The 13,179-nt window shown below is 46.9% G+C and overlaps 1 protein-coding gene across 2 annotated transcripts in view; it reads right to left on the reverse strand.

The window, feature by feature from the left end:
* raf1a (Raf-1 proto-oncogene, serine/threonine kinase a) overlaps positions 1-13,179 on the reverse strand; it is a 42,666-nt gene that overhangs the window by 29,285 nt on the left and 202 nt on the right. For both annotated transcript variants that reach the window (XM_056261165.1, XM_056261157.1), the window contains exons 2-5: positions 11,548-11,660; positions 1,316-1,418; positions 1,076-1,233; positions 628-714 (exon numbers count right to left, since the gene is read on the reverse strand). In XM_056261165.1, coding sequence (XP_056117140.1) covers positions 628-714; positions 1,076-1,233; positions 1,316-1,418; positions 11,548-11,660 — 461 coding nt within the window. The remainder of the gene's footprint in view (positions 1-627; positions 715-1,075; positions 1,234-1,315; positions 1,419-11,547; positions 11,661-13,179) is intronic.

Consider the following 13,179-nt stretch of genomic DNA (forward strand, 5'->3'; position numbering starts at 1 on the left):
AAAGGATTAGAAAGGGTAATGTTTATTATACAGTTTTGTCTGAGCAAAAGGAACTGGATGAAATATATGAACTGTTCCCCCGACTGAGCCTGGGTTCTCCCAAGGGTTTTCTCTATTCTGTCACTGATGGAGTGTGTGTTCTTGCCACTGTCGCTCTGGCTTGCTTAGTTGAGGACACTTCATATTCAACTATATCACTGATCTGACGGCACTGACACCATTATATAAGAACTGAGCTGAGCTGATGAAGACATCACTGTTTTCTGCAGAGCGGCTGTATAGCCGAAATAAACTCATTCCAGTTTGATGAACTTTACAGTTATTGAACTGAACCGAATCAACACGGAAGTGACTTCAGCTGAATAACGACTGTTCACTATTATGCTTTTAGAGCTGCTGTACAGCTGAACTCTGTTTGCATCACTGAATCAGTATCTCCCTGTTATCTCTGTAAAGCTGCTTTGAAACAGTCTGTGTTGTATAAAGCGCTGTAGAAATAAAGGTGACTTGACTATATGTAACCTAGGCTTTCCTCAAGCCATTAAACCACGAGCAGTCGCTGAACGGTGTGTGTACACTTACAGAAAAACAGTGGTTTCCATCATGTAATCTGAAATGATGAGTTACCTGTTTCGAGTCAGGGATTCCCTCATTCTGCGAGATGTGAGAGTCGGTAGAGACAGAGTCCCACTTTCACCCGGACTGGGAAACAATCTGCCAAACGCATAGCAGTCAAGCGGCATTCAGTGTGAAATAGACTCATATGTGCAATGGAAAACAATTGAGAAATTACTGGGACTGAATGGGGAAGTCCTGTATAAGCAGCCAGTAAGACGACCTCACATAAAGCTCATCTAAAAACAGATTGATGTGGAATGTAGGCCAGTGACGAGGATAAAGACACAAACAATCATGGCACTTCTTGCTTTTTACTCCTCCTTTACAATGATGGCATGTTCAAAGTTCAATTGATCAATAAATCAGCATATCATGTAAACAATTAGATACTTTTTAATCGGCTGTGACCCCTAATACCAGTCGTTGGGTATTGATGAAGACCGAGAGCGCGACTCACAGCAGTTGTCTGATGTTGGTCCAGTCTACACACATTGTGGGCACTCTTGTGCTGCAGTGCTCGTGGAACTTGTAGCCACACGTTTGGCACCGGAAACCGTTTAACAGGAACTTCTGGCATATGTCGCAGAAAGCCAATTTCAGAAATGTTTTTCGAACCTGAAAATGAAATAATCTTTTTTTATTTGAACTATGAACAGGATTCTTCAGGTGTGCACAAACAGGCCTGAGTAGCACTCACAAAGTTGTGTGTGGTTAAGGGGACATGGTCTAAAACCTCCACCAGAAGCTCCTCTCCGATGAGCGAGGTAGAGTCTGTGCTCCAGTCCATACGCGACTTCTTGCTGCAAAAACACACATACGTTAACCAATTATGAGGGACAACACCAATGTGGACACATTATGAATGAACGTTACTTGACAACAACAGATCCTATATCAAAACGTGAAATTAGCACTAACTGCAGTACAGTATTTAGCTGTAAAATGCTTTCCCTGAAGGAGGGAACGGAGGACGTAGTCGACGTCGACTGAATGGGGATCACGCCAGGGAGCCAAGCATCTTCGAGTACTATTGAACGAGCCAATGGAAATTGGCGTGCGTGACGACATCTCAAACTCCGCCCCTGCGGCACGGGTATAAATACAAAAGTGGATGCACGCACTAGTTGCTTTTTCGCTGAGGAGTCGAGCGTAACTTGGAGTCAGCGGTGGTCCAGCGGTAGTGGCAAGGGGACTACGTCCTCCGTTCCCTCCTTCAGGGAACGGTGGGTTGCATACGCAACCAGGACGTTCCCTTTCAGTCGAGAACGTCAGACGTAGTCGACGTCGACTGAATGGGGATAACCATTGAACACGCCCCTAAAGCTGCCACCTTCCAGTGCCTAGACAAAAGCCTCCAGATCCCCCGGCAATTTAAGGCGGGAAGGGACAGGGCTTAGGCCAGGGAAGTCACGGCTGTTCCTACAGGACCAATGGGAAAGCGTTCCCTGTACAAGGAAGGGACGCTGCGGAAGCCACATCCTGCCCGAAGGGAGATAACATGTGGAGAATACACATATGAACTGAGTGGATGACCGGGCAGTACAACATATGGAATGTCACTGGGGTGGCTCCAGCCTATAACAGGGGGGAGACTCAACCGGACAGTGACGGCAGAGCAGGCAGGCCTACTCGCCGCAGGGAGCCTTACCGTGGAAGAATACACATATGTAGTGTGTAGTGACGGGGAGACTATACTGTCAAAGAGCACCGTCCTTCGGATGAGATGTTAAACCGAGGTCCTGACTCTCTGTGGTCACAAAAAATCCCAGGATGTCTTTCGAAAGAGTAGGGGTGTAACCCCGGCATCCTGGCCAAATTTGCCAAGCCGCCTCTGTCCATCATGGCCTCCTAATCATCCCCATATACTAATTGGCTTCATCACTCTGTCTCCTCTCCACCAATAAGCTTGTGTGTGGTGGGCGTTCTGGCGCAATATGGCTGCCGTCGCATCATCCAGGTGGATGCTGCACATTGGTGGTGGTTGAGGAGATCCCCCCCTTCTATGTAAAGCGCTTTGAGTGCCGAGAAAAGCGCTATATAAATGTAATGAATTATTATTATTATTATTATATGGGATCGCCATAGGGATCACAGCATATGGACCCAGCCTAACACAGGTTCCACCAGTGCATACGAGTGATAGGCCTGACTTCGTACGTTCCGCCACGTCCGTTGCCGAAGGGTATGAAGGAACTCGACAGTGTTCGGCTAAAAAAAGGGGAACTCAACTGGAGCAAAAAATTGCGCACGTATCCAGTCCATAGGAGGGGAATGGCGCAGCAAGCCGACACAACGAACCGGGCTTACAGTGAAACTGGCCTGATGTGAAGGGAGCCCACGGGAAGCAGCGGTTCGACTAAGGTGTCGCTCAGCCCCCAACTCTAGAATATCTGTCAGCGAAGTGGTCCCTGCCCAGCTGGACCGCCAGGGGATGGAGCCTCCACTCTCCCTGGCCATAGCTGTCGTGAGGCTTGTTGGCGGCATGATTGAGCAGGCCGGAAGAAATTTATAGTGGAATGAAGTGACCTCAGAAGCTTTGACTCCAAGGAGGAGGTGACAGGCGAATTGTGACATGCAAGGGAAGCTTTTCAGACCAGTACCAGCTGGCTGAGCAGCGGTGGCTCAGAGCGAGGTGAACTGCCAACTCGAAGTAACGAATACCAATGTAGTCGGAGGTCGCTCAGGCCTTTGTACATGGCCCCTCAGTCGGTGTTAGTAGACCTCGTTCTAGGAGCGGTTTGGCCCGGATAAACGAAGGGACTGAACACGGGCTGAGGGTTTGGCAGCAGGCCGGGGTGATCTCGTCACAGGGCGCGCTCTGCCACGGTCACCTCGGGACTCGATCATAAAGCTAGTGCTGAAGCGGTCTTCACATGGAGGAAGCCAAAGCGGAAGCCAAAGCGGAAGCCAAAGCTGCCATATGCCCCAGAAGCCTCTGAAAATCTTTCATTGGGACCTGTTACGGCCAGCTCGTTTTGACCGCACATAAAGGGATACAAGTACAAGAAAATTACTTGCAAGAAGTTTTTATTAGCTTACAACAAAAGTGTAAATAACTTAAGATAACAAAGTCTAGGGTTCACAATCATAAGGGGACAAAATCATAATCCAAATGGGAAATAAGAAAAGGTTGGTAAGGTCTGTAAACAAATATAAATGTCGCAAAACAAGTGACTCCTCCAGAGGCTGCCAATCCCCTGGACGAAGTGGTATGGAGAGGGTAGGATCCAAGGTTTTATCCTCTCCACAATCAAATTGAAAGCAGGTAACAGGAGTGTGCAATCTTCCATGCCCTCCTGAAGAACACCGCCCCCAGCAGGCGAGCAAGGGAAACGCAGGGTCGTAACACCTCCCTACAAAAAAAAAAAGATTCGGCAACGAATCTAAAACAAAAACAAAGGGAAAAGACAGTTAAGCACTACCCAGAACAAACACAATAAAAGTTCTGGTGATCTAGAGGTACGTCGTCTTCTCTTCATTTCTCAACACCTCTGGGCCAGGATGTTGAACCTGGTTCGAGTCCTCCTGCAGGAGAACAGCACCCGTACCACAAGCACTTGCATCTATTGCAAGAATAAAAGGCTTGGCAAAGTTTGGAGCTGTTAAAACAGGGGCACATGCCAGCAAAGCCTTGCAATTTTCGAAAGCTTGCTGACAAGGTTCAGTCCACTGGAAAGACAACTTCGGACTCAATAAATCAGTAAGAGGTGAAACTACACTGGCAAAATTTTCGCAAAAACTCCGATAATATCCCACCATTCCAAGGAACCGTCGGAGTTCACGACGAGTGGTGGGAGCGGGAAAATTACAGATAGCTTCGACCTTAGTCTCAATGGGTCTTACACAACCATTTCCCACTATCTTACCTAAATAGGTAACGGTTGCCTTCGCGAATTCGGACTTAGCGAGATTAACCGTAAGATTAGCTTTGGCTAAACGAGAAAACAGTTCTTTGATCTGGTCAAGATGTTCAGACCAAGATGAACTATACAACACAATGTCGTCAAGATATGCCTCACATCCTGACATTCCATACAGTATACGGTTTACGAGTCGCTGAAAAGTCGCAGGTGCATTTCGAACCCCGAAAGGCATAACCGTATACTGTAGGAAAGCATCAGGCGTAACGAAAGCAGATAATTCTTTCGCCCGACTAGTCAAAGGCACCTGCCAATACCCCTTCAAGAGGTCGAATTTGCTGACATAACAGGCAGAGCCAACATGATCGACGCAATCATCAATTCGAGGTAACGGGAAGCAGTCCGGCTTTGTCAGATTATTAAGTTTCCGATAATCTGTGCAGAAGCGATATGAGCCATCAGGTTTATTTACTAAAACACAAGGAGAACTCCACGAACTGAAACTAGATTCAGCCAGATTATGAGCAAGTAGATAGTTCACCTCTTGTTTCAGCAAATCTCTTTTAAAAGGATTGACTCGATATGCGTTCTGTTTAACAGGACACGAGGCTCCTACGTCGATATCATGTTCTATGATAGAAGTACGACCAGGAACATCACGGAAAAGAGAGGGAAATGACATCACCAACTCAGTGACATCACTCCTCTCCTTCTCTGTCAAATAAGATAGATGAGAGGACAGGTTAAAAAGAATCTCTGAGTTTTTCAGTCGCCCGTCAACTTTTTCTCGAGAAAGAAAACCCTCGTCCTCATCAGCATTCTCCAAAGAATCTCCACTCGTTTTGTGTGAGAGAGGAGATGATTCTGAAAGAGAGTCACAAAGGTTTACCACATTGAAATATTGTGATTTACTCGAAGTTGACGCAGGGCTTTTGAGAACTGTTTCGACATGAAGTTCGAACCTTGATCGGACTGAATGACTTTAGGAATTCCAAAGGTCGACATGAAATTAGTGAGAGCCTTCAAGACAGATTTTGTGGTGATGGACCTTAACGGATAAGCAGCCGGATAACGAGTAGTCTGACACATAACGGTTAGAAGGTATTGGTGACCAGTCTTAGACCGGGGCAAAGGACCAACACAGTCAACTACCAAATGTTCAAAAGGAGTGGACACGACGGAAATAGGTTGCAACGGAGCAACAGGAACTTTTTGGTTTGGCTTACCGGTGATCTGGCATGTATGACAAGATCGAATATGTTTCGCCACATCCCGTTTCACCTTAGGCCAATAGAACTGTCGCAAGACTCGATCGTACGTTTTACGAACTCCTGTATGACCAGAAAGTCCTTGATGAGCCAAATGCAACACAGAATCCCTCATTATAAAAGGAACCACAATCTTCTAACCGTTATGTGTCAGACTACTCGTTATCCGGCTGCTTATCCGTTAAGGTCCATCACCACAAAATCTGTCTTGAAGGCTCTCACTAATTTCATGTCCCCTTATGATTGTGAACCACAATCTGACTTTTAGGTTCTTGAAAAACATCTTTATGCAGGACCACTTTCCGACAAAGCAGACCATCATCAAGAAAGTACGAAGAGGAGAGAGGATCAGAACATTTCTTAAGCTCTACTTCAGAGAATAAAGTTTTAAGACTGTCGTCGCTCTGTTGAGCTCTAATCAAATCCTCTCGAGACATCTGGAACAAAGAAGTCAGAGAACAATCATCAACATCAGAGAGATCAACATTGGTTTTCTCAAGAGTGGACAGAACCTCTGATGTATCGTTAGATTCATGTCGCAACACTGTCGACCCTCTCTGGTCAGAAGACAACGAAGAACAGGACTTCAGATCTCTCGGCTCAGGACATTTAGACACATCTGATCCGGAATCACCTGTATGAACAGTATAGAAGAAGGTATCATGCAGTGGAACTTCAACTTGACTTTCAGATAATGGTTTAGCCATTGATCGATTAACTGCACATGCTGGAAACAAATCAGGAAATTCTTTGCCATTTCCAACATCAGATTTCCTAGGTGTAGATGCTATTATGGGTGGAGCTGCCACATCACTCCGTCCCCAAACATTCCCACCAGCTAAATCATTTCCCAGAATGAATGTAATCCCAGGCACTGGCAGTGCAGCACGAACACCAACTACTACTTCACCAGATACAACGGCAGATGAAAGATGGATGCGATGCAAAGGCACTTCAACGAACCTCATCTCAAAACCTCGCACTAGTACATGAGTTCCAGTAGCGGTTTCAGAAGTCAAGGGTAAAATTCCCTCTAACAGAAATGACTGCGCAGCCCCTGTATCTCGAAGAAGACGCACTGGCACCGTTTCATTTGAACCAGGCAATGACACATTTCCCTCAGTGATAAAGGGTGTATAATCAACAGAAGTTATACCCTGATTAACAAATTTATCACTAGAACCAGATAAATGACAATCTTTCTCATCACAAATGTCAACAATAACTGGTAAGGTAGAAACCAAAGCAACAGATTTCGACAATCTCTCTTTCTTCTTGAGTATCAGACAGTCAGATATTTTATGACCAGGCTTTTTACAATAAAAGCAAACCATGTCTCGTGAGAGTACAGGTTTACTAAAATATTCAGCATCTGTCGACTTAATATTCCTACTCAACACAGGAGACTTTGTCTTAGGTTGAAAACAAGACTTAGACTTACTCATATTGTTGGTTTTAAGACCGACTGAACTGAATGACCCATGATGGGTTAACACAAATTCATCAGCCATGATAGCAGCTTCAGAAAGTGTATTCACTTTGTGTTCAGTGAGATGTGTAGCTACAGCATGAGGAACACAATGTTTGAACTCCTCTAAGAGTACTAATTCCCTTAACTGCGCTTTAGTTGTAACTTTCATTGAAGTGCACCAACGATCAAATAAGTTCTCTTTTTCTCTTGCAAATTCAACATGAGTACATTCATCAGCTTTACTCAAATTCCTAAATTTCTGACGATATGCCTCAGGCACGAGTTCATATGCATGTAACACAGCAGATTTCACAACATCATACTCACCACTCTGTTCCAATGAGAGTGCTGAATAAACTTCCTGAGCTTTACCTGTGAACACACACTGTAATAATAAAGTCCAAAAGCTTTTAGGCCATTTCATGGACAGAGCAACACGTTCAAAGTGATAGAAATATTTATCCACTTCTTTTTCAGAAAATGGCGGCACTAACCTCATATTTCTGTGAACATCAAACACAGGTTCACCTGCATTCGCATGCTGTTGTGGAACAGGAGGCACAGTCGCTTGTGAAGCTTCAGCCGTCTTTGCTGCTAATTCTAACTCCAACTTTTTTATCTCAAATGCTCTCTCGTCACGTTCTCTCTCTAACTGAAGCGTTCTCTCGTCACGTTCCCTCTCTAACTCAAGCTCCATTTTCCTCATAGCTAACTGATGATTTAATTTTCTCTCTTCGAATTCTCTCTCTACCGCTCGCTCTTTCATAGCGCGATCATCACGTTCAGCACGAATTTTCGCGGCATCTAAACACAATTGCTTCTCTTGCAAAGACAATTCTGGAAATTTCGTCTCACTTTCACCATAAACCTCAGCAGGAGTAGACACAAACGATTCACTGGGAGTAATTAACTCAGTGCTTACCTCTATAACTCCTCTATCCACAAGTGACCGCTTCAGAGTAGTCACCATTGTTTCCTTCAGCCTCTTCTCTTGAGAAGTAAAATCGACACTGAAGCGTTCGGCAATTTGCACCAACTGCTCCTTTGTACAACTCTCAAGCAAAGCTTCTGATGGACACGCAAAGAAATCTTCTATCACCGAAGACATTTTGTTCGTATATGTATACGCACAATTACAAAACGAGACCACTAACTACCACACGTGAAACGCTGTTTACCCGAAATACAACTCCCATAAGCCACTACTTCAAAACACTACGTCACTGTATTACGCAACGCATGCTCATTCAAAAAAAACTTCTAAAGACTTCCCACAAGTCAAAACACAGTGTACGCGCGAAAATAAACCGCACTATACACAAAAGCGACAATTTATCCAATTTATTTTTGCAAAATGGATTTACCGTTTATAATATGAGAAAACTCCAGCTCCTAACTCAGAAAAACACTAACTAAATCCTACCTGGTCTTCAGAGATGTACCGGGCTCGAGGCGACATTAAACGCTGAACTCCGCAACTATCAGTCAAACTGAAAGTCCGGAAGCGTACCCCCTACAGAGAGTTAATCTCCACCCAGGATAACCTCCAAAAACAAGAAAGGCAAAATAACAAAACAAAACAACAAACAGTGCTCCGACGGAAGGATTGTATTCACAATCCAGCTGGAAACACTCTAACTCACCAGAGTTCTCATTTATAAAGGAATCCATTCACAAAAACATACACACATACAACCCATACTTACCAACGTTTCCTACCCCCATAGGATCGCGGACGAGACTCCCAATTTATGTTACGGCCAGCTCGTTTTGACCGCACATAAAGGGATACAAGTACAAGAAAATTACTTGCAAGAAGTTTTTATTAGCTTACAACAAAAGTGTAAATAACTTAAGATAACAAAGTCTAGGGTTCACAATCATAAGGGGACAAAATCATAATCCAAATGGGAAATAAGAAAAGGTTGGTAAGGTCTGTAAACAAATATAAATGTCGCAAAACAAGTGACTCCTCCAGAGGCTGCCAATCCCCTGGACGAAGTGGTATGGAGAGGGTAGGATCCAAGGTTTTATCCTCTCCACAATCAAATTGAAAGCAGGTAACAGGAGTGTGCAATCTTCCATGCCCTCCTGAAGAACACCGCCCCCAGCAGGCGAGCAAGGGAAACGCAGGGTCGTAACAGACCCTTTCTCACTTCAAGCACCAGCCGAACACACTCTTCTTTAAGAGACGTGCCTGGAGCGGGCTGGGCGTCCCTACTGCGGCCGGCTCCATGCTGAGGCCTGGCTGGAGGCCCAGCGGGAGCGGCGGCAGGGGAACGCCCTCGGTGACGAGCAGGCGGAGGAACTGCCACCGGTGGCGGGGTGGAGGCAGCAGCGGGCCGCCGGGGCAGGATGTGCCGGATGGCCTCCGTCTGTGCTTGGGCGGCAGAGAACTGTTGGACGCAGTTCTCCGCCGTGACGCCGACCAGCCCAACCTGGGAAATTGGGGAGACCAGGAACCGAACCTTATCCGCATCCGCCATATTAACCAGGCTGAGCCAATGATGGCGCTCCTGGACCATTAAGGTGGACATCGCCAGACCGATCGCGCACGCCACAACACTCGAGGGTGAGGTCGGAAGCACTGCGGTGCTCACCTATGAGCGCACAGTCTGGGCTACCCTCGTGCATGTCCATGGGTGCCCCGGCCTGACAGACCTGTAGCAGCGTCATGCCACGCAAGAGGAGGCGGCTTGCCCACAGGCATTGTAAGCTCTGGCCGTCGGAACAGACGAGAACTCACAGGCCTTGGGGGGAGACGAGGATCCCAAAAGGCAGCGGTCGCTGGACACAGGTGCACCAGTGTCACGACAGACCATTTCACTGGAGGGATAACTTCGCAACCCTTCACCGCTCCTCCATCAAGGGTTTTGAGGGGGAAAAGCTATTCAGGCAGTTTCTGGCAGAGAAAGGTGCCGTCCACAACCTGGTAAGCTCTCCATGCACTTCAGGAAATAAAAGCACTGGGGCGGCGTGCTGAGAACCAGCGCGGCCTGCCCCGGGATACCAGTCCTCCAACCGAGACTGAACGGGACACGGTGGAGGTTCCACTCGAGCGCGGCAGCCTGGGCCGCCCGTTTCAGCATAGCTGACATTTCTGGATCTGGCTCGGGCAACGTTACACTCCCAGAGGGAGATAACACAGCCGAGTCGTCATCTCCAGAGGCCAGCTCACCCTCCGATGCTGCTATCGACATCTTATCCTCTGGGGGAACCCCAATTGAAACGGCTGATCGATCCATTACAGAGGGACCAGCACGTCTAACAGGAATTCCATCGGCTGCGGTGTGATGGAGGAGTGAGGAGCCCACAGGGAATGGTTACCGGGCGAGACATCCATCACTATCCTCCGATCAGCCATCCCACACGATGGGGCATGGTAATGGGGACTCGCGCTTCGCGGACGAAGGCGAGTCTCGATCTCAACACCGCGACAGTCATATTCCCGCAATGGGAACATGAACCGTCTACAAAAGCTGCTTCAGCGTGCTGTAAGCCCAAACAAGTGATGCAACAATTGTGACCGTCAGAGAGGAAAAGGGAACGACTGCATCCAGAAACGCACGGGTGGAATGACATCTTGAAAAAGACGCAAACGCACCCGTGTTACTCTTTCAGGAAATAGGACCCATCAACAGTGCCGGAGCACACAGGGGAATGACCACGGCAACACTGACTGAACAGTGAACTGAAACATTGGCTCGTTCCAGAGGAACAGCTCATTTGCTCCATTTAGAGCTATAAAGTCATCTAGTGGATAGAGTCATGATATATCATGTTATACTATTTTTTTCCCACAAGAGGTCGGCAAAGACACACAATGTGAGTTATTTTGAATTTATGTTAAAAGAATGTGAGGAATGTGCTTAACTTACTATTTATTTATTATTTATTGATCAAATCTAGTAATTTAAAAGTAAATAAAATAAAAAATAACAAAAAAAGTACTATTAAAACTATTAAAAATAGAAAAAATATTATCAACATAAAATAAACTTTCTGAAAAAATTATTAAATTAAGTATAATTTACTTACTAATTAATTAACTTACTAAAAAAAATTAAGTATAATTTTAAGGCTTCGGGCCATTTTGACCCACAAGGGAGGGATTTGTTACAGAACGCGAGGCAAGGATGATTAAATCATAAAACACAGAATCCTAAATTAAAAGGTAGCTACTCTGTTTATATTCATACTCAAGGTCTAACAAATATGTGGAAAGCATTCCCTTCCCCATTAATGGTAAATAAATATCGTGATAAATATCAATATAGTAAGATAAAGAAAACAGATTGTGCTGGTATTCCTGGAGCGAGGTGTGACTGACCTGCGGTGTCCGGGGTGCAGACTGAAGACCGCGCAGCACTCCGGCTGGAGCCCTCGCACCTTCAGCGCCTTGATCAGGCAGCTGTGCAGCGTCACGCCGGCCCGCACACACACCTGCACACACACCGCCACACGTCAACACACACGCCGGCCCGCACACACACCTGCACACACACCGCCACACGTCAACACACACGCCGGCCCACACACTCACCTGCACACACACCGCCACACGTCAACACACACGCCGGCCCGCACACACACACCGCCACACGTCAACACACACGCCGGCCCGCACACACACACCGCCACACGTCAACACACACGCCGGCCCGCACACTCACCTGCACACACACACCGCCACACGCCAACACACACGCCGGCCCGCACACACACACAACTGCAAACACACCGCCACACGTCAACACACACGCTGGCCCGCACACACACCTGCACATACACCGCCACACGTCAACACACACGCCGGCCCGCACACACACCTGCACATACACCGCCACACGTCAACACACACGCCGGCCCGCACACTCACCTGCACACACACCGCCACACGTCGCCTCACCTGCACACACACCGCCACACGTCGCCTCACCTGCACACACACCGTCACACGTCAACACACACGCCGGCCCGCACACACACCTGCACACACACCGCCACACGTCAACACACACGCCGGCCCGCACACTCACCTGCACACACACCGCCACACGTCGCCTCACCTGCACACACACCGCCACACGTCGCCTCACCTGCACACACACCTGCACACACACCGTCACACGTCAACACACACGCCGGCCCGCACACACACCTGCACACACACTGCCACACATGCCGGCCCGCACACTCACCTGCACACACACCGCCACACGCCAACACACACGCCGGCCCGCACACTCACACCGTTATATCGCCCTTTCATGTAAGACAAGGAGGAACTGGCCACTGGATTTGATAGTCCTCAAAATTCATGGCAACAATAATAACTAAGTTGAGGCAGATTACTGTGAGGAAATTGTTTCAATGTCTTGCAACTTCATTACTAAAAAAACATCAATAATCACACAACAGTTTAGACCATACTCTTCTGCCAGTGGTGTATGTGCGCCACTGAACGTTTAGTACCAGCTGAAGTCTGGTGTTTCTGTGATATCTGTGGAATATGACTCAAATGCTTTTTCCCGCCGCTCTGTAATGTCGGTTTCTGTTGTTACAGAGCGGAAATTCGTCTTTGACACTGGTGACATAGATACACATTAATGCTTAACAACACATCACACATTAATGCTCAACAACACATCACACATTAACAACACAAACACAGAATTAACAAAATTATACAATTAAACACTGTTCCCACCATTACAAAAACCCACACGCTATAATGCCAGCCATTCTATTGCATCACTTTAGAAAAGTAATCACTGCCATTGGGGCAAACGATTTTTTATACTCGTTTCTTCTGGCCAAATGAATTTTGAGGCTACGCCCAGATGGGAGCAACTCAAAAGTAGGATGAAGGGGGTGAGTATGATCTTTAAAAATCGCAATAGCAGTTTTTCCCATGAAACGAGCCCTGAGGCGGCTGTGGGAGACGCGCTGTCATGAGCTG

The sequence above is a fragment of the Rhinichthys klamathensis genome, unplaced genomic scaffold (genome assembly GCF_029890125.1).
Source record: "Rhinichthys klamathensis goyatoka isolate OS25496 unplaced genomic scaffold, OSU_Roscu_1.1 h1tg000010l_1, whole genome shotgun sequence".
Lineage (NCBI taxonomy): Eukaryota > Metazoa > Chordata > Actinopteri > Cypriniformes > Leuciscidae > Rhinichthys > Rhinichthys klamathensis.